Source organism: Choristoneura fumiferana, chromosome 10 (genome assembly GCF_025370935.1).
Source record: "Choristoneura fumiferana chromosome 10, NRCan_CFum_1, whole genome shotgun sequence".
NCBI lineage: Eukaryota > Metazoa > Arthropoda > Insecta > Lepidoptera > Tortricidae > Choristoneura > Choristoneura fumiferana.
The window spans coordinates 16,990,178-16,998,853 of record NC_133481.1 but is presented as its reverse complement, the minus strand read 5'-3'; the positions used below and the strand labels follow the sequence as shown (position 1 = coordinate 16,998,853).

The 8,676-nt window shown below is 42.4% G+C and overlaps 1 protein-coding gene across 1 annotated transcript in view; it reads right to left on the bottom strand.

Moving 5' to 3' along the window:
• LOC141431774 (uncharacterized) overlaps positions 1–8,358 on the bottom strand; it is a 19,455-nt gene extending 11,097 nt beyond the window's left edge. The window contains exons 1-9 of the mRNA XM_074092954.1: positions 8,150–8,358; positions 7,079–7,112; positions 6,092–6,300; positions 5,407–5,620; positions 4,767–4,916; positions 4,298–4,419; positions 3,672–3,848; positions 2,385–2,544; positions 1,085–1,172 (exon numbers count right to left, since the gene is read on the bottom strand). Of these exons, the coding sequence (XP_073949055.1) occupies positions 1,085–1,172; positions 2,385–2,544; positions 3,672–3,848; positions 4,298–4,419; positions 4,767–4,916; positions 5,407–5,455 (746 nt within the window). The 5' untranslated portion in view covers positions 5,456–5,620; positions 6,092–6,300; positions 7,079–7,112; positions 8,150–8,358. The remainder of the gene's footprint in view (positions 1–1,084; positions 1,173–2,384; positions 2,545–3,671; positions 3,849–4,297; positions 4,420–4,766; positions 4,917–5,406; positions 5,621–6,091; positions 6,301–7,078; positions 7,113–8,149) is intronic.
• Between the last annotated feature and the right edge of the window lie 318 nt (positions 8,359–8,676).

The following is an 8,676-nucleotide window of genomic DNA, read 5'->3' as shown; positions in this document are numbered from 1 at the left end:
TACCGCACCGGAGCTGGATCTAGTGAGTGCAGATCCACTTCGCGGAGTTGAGATTACCCATGTCTAGTTCAACCGCATCCAAGTAATACAGTAAAAAGTGAATAGATGGCGTTAGCTGCGAATGTTTCATAAGTACGATCCGTAATGAGGGCTATCGCGTATGAATCCGCCACTAGAGGCGCTAGTGTAGCGTGAGGTCTCCAAAATGTCAAATCTCATAGTTTTTGAGTGAGCTACGCGGGTTTATTTATAATTAGAAATAATTTGTGAATATTTTGCATATCTGAAATTTATTTTAGATCCAAGCCGTAGCAAGGGAGATGAAACTAAATTACCTGCTCATTAATAATAGACCCATACTGTTGTATCTAATTATGTCCATGCATTCTAAAACATCGAGACGAAACCCCTTGCCACAATAATGGAACACTTCAATACGAATCTGAGTCCGACAAAGAATGATTTAGTTCTAACAAATGTTTGGCAAAATTCTACTCATCAGGATGCTCATTCCTATATGCCGAAACATGCTCTTTAATAAGCTTAGCTATCGTAAGGTCGCGGGTGAGCAAGGAAATTCTTTTAGTTCAAGATAATATAATTTATTCAATAATTTCAGTACAAAATAACAATGGATAACAATATTTTACTAAATTCTATGCACTTAACACGTTTGCCTGCACTGTGTTGCAGGCTTAAGAGATCTAGCATTAATTTAATTTAATTTAAAATAATTGCCTATTGCTTTTGATCAGTAATTGATTCTAACGATAAACCAATTCTTCGCAGATGAAGTCGCGGGCAACAGCTAGGTAGGTATACTAGGTAGTGCATAATTATTTTTTACTTTTTAGTTGTCTTTTTGGCGGCGTTTTTTTATCGGCATTTTTTATTCGGGCGTTTTTTTATTTTTGCGCGTTTTTTTGTCGGTGGTTTTTTTAAATTTTGAATTTTAGTTTTTTTATATCTATACAAAATTATTATTAAGGTATTTTTTGATGAAAGTTTCATGCTTCAAGACGTGGGTAAGAAGGATGTCAGCTTTGACGTTGCACAGGTGGTCATTCCTGGGCGCTGTGGACACCACGCCGCGGAGGTAGTAACGCTGGGTCTCCTGGCTGTCCACTGTTGGGAACGCGACGCCACCTCCCGCGTCCTTTTGCATACTACGCCTGTAACAGAAAGTTCACCATTGGTTGTACCAGAAGACTTAGCGGCGGATCTATATAGGGGCTTTTTTTGATAGCCCAGGGCCCCGTAGGTTTACAATGCCACCAACCCCCATTGAGTTGAGACCTAGTATATCATGATCGAAGACATTTTTAGACAAATTCGTAATTACTTAGTTGACCAATTTCTTAAATCCCAAGTAGTATTTACCCTAGTGCCCCACAAATTCACGATCCACCCCTATATAATAGAAGACATAAAAAATAAGCTAACCATAAAAAAAACATTTTTAATACAAGCTTTTTTTGCTGACTGTCCTCTTTGTTGACTGTACTTGCATTGCGACAAACTATATTTGCATACCAAATTTCAAGTCGATACTAACTATTACGTTACATTGAAGAGTTCCGTCCTGCGGAGACGATCCTGGCTGGACTACCAGAATGTCACTACTAGATTATTGTATTGTCACGCGATTTACATAAGTATTCCAAATTTCACGTCAATCTGACTACTGGAAGTGGATCAAATTTAACTTGCAAGATTTGATTACAGACAGACAGACAGACAGACAGATGGACAGACAGACTACGGTTGTGATAAATGCTTGCTTAATATGCTTGTAATAAAATACATACAGTCGAACATAGAACCTCCTCCTTTTTTGAAGTCGTTTAAAATTAATGTGTTAAAGTACATGCCCATTAGCTGTAATGACACAAACTTACAGATATATAATGTAAGCGTCCGAATGCTCGGCACGCCAATGTCCAATAGGCGACACCCTGCTGTCATCTCTATTGCTAATGACACGAGATTAAAGATGTGACGAGCACTGGTACGTTTACCTTAATAAGGTTAAACTAACGAACCTTCTGGCTTTAGGCTGGAAACAGTGCTCGACCGTTGGTCAGCGCTGACCGTCGGTCAGCGTAGTTATATCTATACAAGTCTATGAATGCGCACACAGCTACGCTGACGGTGCGCACGTGATTTGGTGCGCGCGTACGGTCGGTCGAGCCCCGGCTCGTCGGTCGCACGGCGTCGGTCGACCGACGAGCTATGAGATAGTAGGGATGCGTTCAGTGCATCGTTGACGGAGCGACCGACCTGCGAACTGTACACACGCGTCGCAGTTCGCCGTCAGCGAATTTTCGCAACCGACGGTCAGCGCTGACGGTCAGGACGTACGGTCATAATGAAAATAAACTTGCCTTTGACAGGGCTGACGCATATCTTATCACTAGTGAACGAAGATATGAACTCGTAAGGCAGATGCTCGATGCACGTTTCTTCATCAACGTACTTTAGCTCCATAGTCTTCAGCACCGGAGAAGGATCGCCATCTTCTGACGTCAATCCCCACCCAGCAGCCTGCAGTTGATAAAAACGTTACATAACAGAATCAGTTTCGAATCCTATTAATCTTAAATAAATTCATTTATTACAGGCAACTTGGTCCATACAATAAATACCTTACAGACTAACATACATATTTAACTTAATATATAAAAATTAATCCATCCCTATTTCCCTTGGTCACAGCATCACGCAGCAACGGCTGGACCGATTTCGCTAATTCTTTTTTTGTTGTGTTTGCTATTGTCAGGAGAAGGTCCTTATAAAAGAAGATTTAGAAAGTTTAAAAAAAAACTACAACGGGGGCGAAGCCGCGGGCACCAGCTAGTAATCAATAATATTTAAACTAATTTGGTAACAAAACGGCGTGACCCCTTTGAGTCACCGTCCCGCCGTCGCATTCATCTGCGGCATGGTGTCCCGGAACCGCAGCAACACGACGTCTTTCGGCCAGAAGGCAGCACCCACAAATCGCGATGGCCCCTGTCTGCAGCCGCAACACACACAAAGCAACTACCTACACTATTAAATAGTTTTTTACATTTTCCGAAGAAATTCGTCATGAAGGTTTATTAGTTTAATTCATAACGTCAGCCGAAAGAAGTCCACTGCTGGACATAGGCCTCCCCCAAGGCTCTCCACTCTTGTGATTTCCACATCCACCGCGATCCCACGATCTTAACCAGGTCGTCGCTCCATCTTGTTGGAGGCTTACCGACAGCTCGTCTCCCGATCCGCGGACGCCATTCGAAAACCTTCTGACCCCATCGGCCAACAGTCCTGCGAGAAATGTGCCCCGCCCACTACCACTTCAGTTTCGCAATTCTTCGCTTTAGTTTAATTACTGATCTTCAACCAACGACGACAAACACTCTGACAAGATTGTAGCGACTTAAGACGTCTTAAAACAGAAAAAATAGGTGTAAAAATCTCGCTCTACCCTGATGAAAGGCTAGAGCCGGCACTGGATTAAGTTACACATTTAGGAGTAGGGGTCAGGTGGTTTGTGACACAGGAACAAAAAAATTGCAATTTTCATAGCAATATGTATGACAAATGTGGGAGGAGCGTACTAAAAATGATCAAAATTGGTATAACGTACTTTAAAGATGGCCCCCAGGATTAAACATAGGTGATCTAACCTTCCCTGGCTCAGTGCCTTGGAGCTGGGTCCTGTCGAACTCGACGCTGAAGTCGAGGCACACAGGCCGAATGTTGGCGTTGTATACCACCGGCGTTGACAGGATGAGCAGAGCGATGTCGTCTTTGAAAAGGGTTTGCTGACCTCGGAATCGAAGCGGGATCTTTATGTCTCTGACCTGATACAAAATGACATTAATAATGCTTACTAATATACCTATGTGAAAGTGAGTTCCTTTGTTAGATAGATAAATAGATTATTTCAAAGGAACTAATCTTTTAATAAATGTATTCATTAACCAACGTAAGCCGTGGTGGCCTAGTGGTTTAAATTGCCACTCAAGCAAAGGCTGTCGTGGGTTCGAGCCCGGGCTCCCACCTTGTGACTTTTTCTAAATTTATGTGCGAAATTACATTCAAAATTTATCACAAGTTTTATGGTGTAGGAAAACATCGTTTACGAAACCTGTACGCACCGGCAAAGAAATAAAATGCTGTGTGTGAAGTTCCCAATCCGCACTGGGCCCGCGCGGGAACTACTGCTCAAGCCTTCTCGTTCTGAAAGGAGGTCTGTGTCCTGCAGTGGGACGAATATAGGCCGAGGAGATGATGATATTAACCAACTTACGTCAGACATGTGTGCCTCAGGGTCCATGGGTTCGTTCCATGGTCGGCGGATCTTGCCGAGAGCCACCACGTATCTACTGGGTGACTGCAACTTCTCTGCGCCTTTCCAGAAGCAGTGTGCGGCTGTTGGTAGACACCATTTATTTACTTAACAATTTATTTGTTTCAGACAAGCCTGTAGAATATTGTACAATATAGCAGGCACAATAGTTGAATTTATATTCTCCCAGATTGCACTAAATGATAAGTGACATAAATACCTCTGTAAATTCAGATTTTGCAGCAATATTGGATTACAAAATACCTGAAGTGTTATTCTGAATATCCAACTATCTGCACACCAATTTTTTTCCAAATCCGACATTTAGATAACGAGACGTATTTTCTTTACAAGGGAGTCAGACTTACATAATAAGGCATAACGCAATTAGTCATAATGGAATTGACTCTACCCCAAAACGTGTACTTGCCGGATAAAACGATGGAGTTGGATATCAGCGACCCGCCGCAGGTCTGTCCGTACGGACTGTAATACTTGTCGTACACTCCCGCGTGCCAGGGCACTTCACCGAGCGCAGCGTACCCATCCGTGCTCGGGTCTCCCTTGGTGATGCCACACTCTAAAGCATAAAGACATCGGTTGCACATTAGTGATGGCGTTATTCTGGTCAGAATGACGAAATAATTTATGTTGTTGCACTGCCGTACTGATGGTTCGGACTGGTGAAAATTAAATGTTTTAAATAACATTCGTTAAATAATTTTGAAGAACAAACAAAAACAAACAAAGAACTGATGGCAAAATAAGTGCGAAATGACATATCGGTTAGATTCTCGTTATTAAATTTTATTAAAGTTATATTCATTGTAAATAAAAGAAAGCCAAAATGATGGACTGCTGAACTGACGGCAGAATGAGAGTCTACCCAATATCAATTAATAAGTACAAAAAATGGCTCTGCCCATTACATCTTACATCACATCTTTACATAATAATACTCGTATTTAAGTGAATTCCCGCATCGCTAGAGCATCCGGAATTCCTTGTTTTATTTTTTTAAATCTTGAATGTTATCGACTAGACCTTTCAATTAAATGGTGGTTTGATACCTGGCTGACAGATAGTGACGTGGTCCCAAAATCCCGCGTTACAGTGCATGTCAGTGATGTTCCCAGGATGGTAGTAGTTGGGCCGGTTGCATACCGGTACGGCAACGGTGCCGCTGGGTTCGTATTCATTGCACAATCGGGTGCTGTCGCTGGTATCCCCCGGGTTCTTTGCAGTGGTATTTGACGCTCGGGTGTGGGGTTAGCTGGCAGAATCCTAGACAGGGGAGAAAAGTTATCAGAGTTTCTTGCCGGATTCTTCTCAACAGAGGTTTTCCGAACGGGTGGTAGATTTTTTTTTGACATTCATAAGTGTTTGTTTTAGCCTAAATTGAATAAAGATATTTTAACTTTAACTTTGACTTTGACTTTTAGTGGTGTGTTCATGATATTGAAAACTTGTCAAGTCGGTACAGTTCCAAGAACTTGCTCAGCAGAGAACAACCGTAAACAACAATAGAAATGTTATGTATCTGTCATTTTCCTACACAAATATCTAAGTGACATTACTTTCGTTCAATCCATTCGTGCCAGCTTTCGTGAATCGACCTGTGCCTATTTAGGGATTCCTCCGAAGTTGTCTTATTCTGGATTCTGCTAATAGCGCGACAAGTACGTGTTTGCTTTCAGTAAAAAAGACCGTTGAGAATTTTGTTGATGTAATACTTATAATGGGTTAGGTACTTACGGCTGCACTGAGGTTTTGGTTCGGACCATTTGTTATCACTGAGGCAGAACGCAGAACTGGTTTCTACCACTCGATACCCCGGGTCGCAGGTGACCGTTAAAAATATCTTGTCGTAGGATTGTCCAGGCACGGCATCTGGCCTGTTGTGAACGCTGTAGGTGCCATGCGCCGGATACGGGGGCAGCACGCAGCCGCCAACGCGAACTGGACTGTAGACAAGAAAATTCGTATCAACATCATCCTATAAGGGCCTATGCTAACTGACGCGGTGACCACAGAACTGGTGGACGCTTTGTAACGAGGTGTCATACAGCTCGTTTCTTCCTAACTCTTTGTACTGTCTGGTTTAGCACATATTCGAAAAAATAACATTTCAATTCAAATTTCCTTTTCTAATTCCACTGTTCGATTTACGTCAAGTAGCCATTCTATTCAGAGCCTCCGAACTGAACAGATACCTTGTATTTATCCTAGATCCTATGAATCTCCTAAAAACCATAACAAGCTTATAATTTACTACTCCTATAAGAAGGAGGTTTTTATCATTATCCAGTGACAAATAATTGCAGTGTATTAGTGAAGCTCCTTACGTTCATTGTTCTATGTAATGTAATACTGCTGGACTTCAGTGCTATTGAATTATATAAATAAAGAACTGGGCACGGGAAACGTAAGTTGATTACCTATATATTTTTATAATTGTTGATACAGTGTTCAAGCATACTTTTTAGATACTTAAGACCGCGTCTGTTTGTTCGCAGGTGCCCTTTTTATTATTATTTTAAATAAATACTACTGTCTGCCCTGTTTCCTGCCTTCTTCTTTACTCCAACAACTTCCCGGACACCACCCCGTGACAGCTTTTTGAAAATTAGTAGGAGCTGCGCTATTTGCTGTCTTTTTACTTTGGGTAACCTTTTCTCTCCGCCGACCCAAGCGTGCCAAGCGTGTTCACGTCCGATAATAAATATTCATCATTTGGCTTACCCGTCACGCACAGAGACGATACCCAGGCCGTAATCTGATTGTAAAAATAAGAAAAGCATTAGTTTAAAAGTGTAAGTAAAATAACGCGCAACGATTTCATAGAAGTTCAGTGGAACACACTCCCACGCAACCATACGGGTTAAAGAACGTTCCAGACGGGTATAATACAGCGTCCCTAGAGAGGTGACCATGTTTGTCAGCACTGGGCGAAGCTCCGAAAACGCATATATTATTGTAAAACTACCATCTAATAATGTAATGGGCATGAATTTGAATTAATAAATATGAATATGAATGCTGTCAGAGTGTTGTATAGGTACCTACCCTCTTTTATATTCTCGCTCATTATAAACATAGGTACATGTTTATTTTTAAGTTCTCATAATAATTGATTGTAAATTCTAATGAGAATAAATGATCTTTAAAACTGAAATATGCGTCGGTAGCATGAATGCGTTATAACACAGGTTATAACCAGCAAAACCTTTTTGAAATTTGACAAATTCGAAGTCATTTCTAACAAAACGATACGAAGTACGTGATTTCACGCCAGGAGACGACTCGCTGCTGATTCGCGAGCATGCTGGCGCGTGGATGCTAATCCATGTAGCCTAAGCACAATCCGTGGATGTAAACCAAGTTCTGCGTGGTGGCCGAGTGGTTTGACCTATGACTCTCAAGCAGAGGATTGTTTCAACGGTGTGTGCGAAGTTCCGATCCGCACTGGGCCCGCGTGGGAACTAGTGCCCAAGCCCTCTCATTCTGTGAGGAGGCCTGTGCCCTGCAGTGCGACATAATACAGGCTGGATGATGATGATGAAACCAAGTTCCCCGCAAAGTCACCCCTGTTGGGACGCTGGTTTCCGTCCATCTGGAACGCGCTTAACGGAGTGCGATCCAGCTCGCAGCAGAAGGTGGTTATTTACAATAGAAGTCAGGCCGTAAGCGCCCCTTACACTCTTGTCTTTCGATCGTTGTCATCTTATCAGCACACGCGCATTGTCAACGCACCATTATGTACTACATCTTAACATTATGACACCATATGGAACTATAAACTATAAAGATGACCTTTAATAAATGTGGCATGGGGCAGGATGTGTGTAAAAGTGGTGAACGTGTTGTCGTTGCACTTTTTCCCACTTATAGTGGGCGCCGTGGACACCACGCCGCGGAGGAAGTAGCGGCGGGTGCCGCGGTCCTCGTTGGGGAACACCAGACCACCGCCACTGTCGCCCTTGCACACCGTAGCACCTGTAACACATTAGGTATAACTAATTTACATGGAGGACTAGCGTTATTTTTGGGTAACTTCACTTTCTATGATCCTTTTCTTCGTATCTTGATTAACTTTTCAAGGATTTTATGTTGTACAACAATCATGTACGAACTATATGACACTGCGGCGTCCGCGCACGACCCACCCCGCGCCCGCCGTCGGTGTGATGTTGTTGATCATACTTAAGCTTTGGTTTCCTAGGATCAGCGGTGCCGTCATATAGCGGCCGTAATTGATACCGTTCCTCCTCCTCCTAGCCGCGCCATTTTGTTTACATAGACAACGTTCGGCAACTCATCTGAATATCGAATGTTAAAAT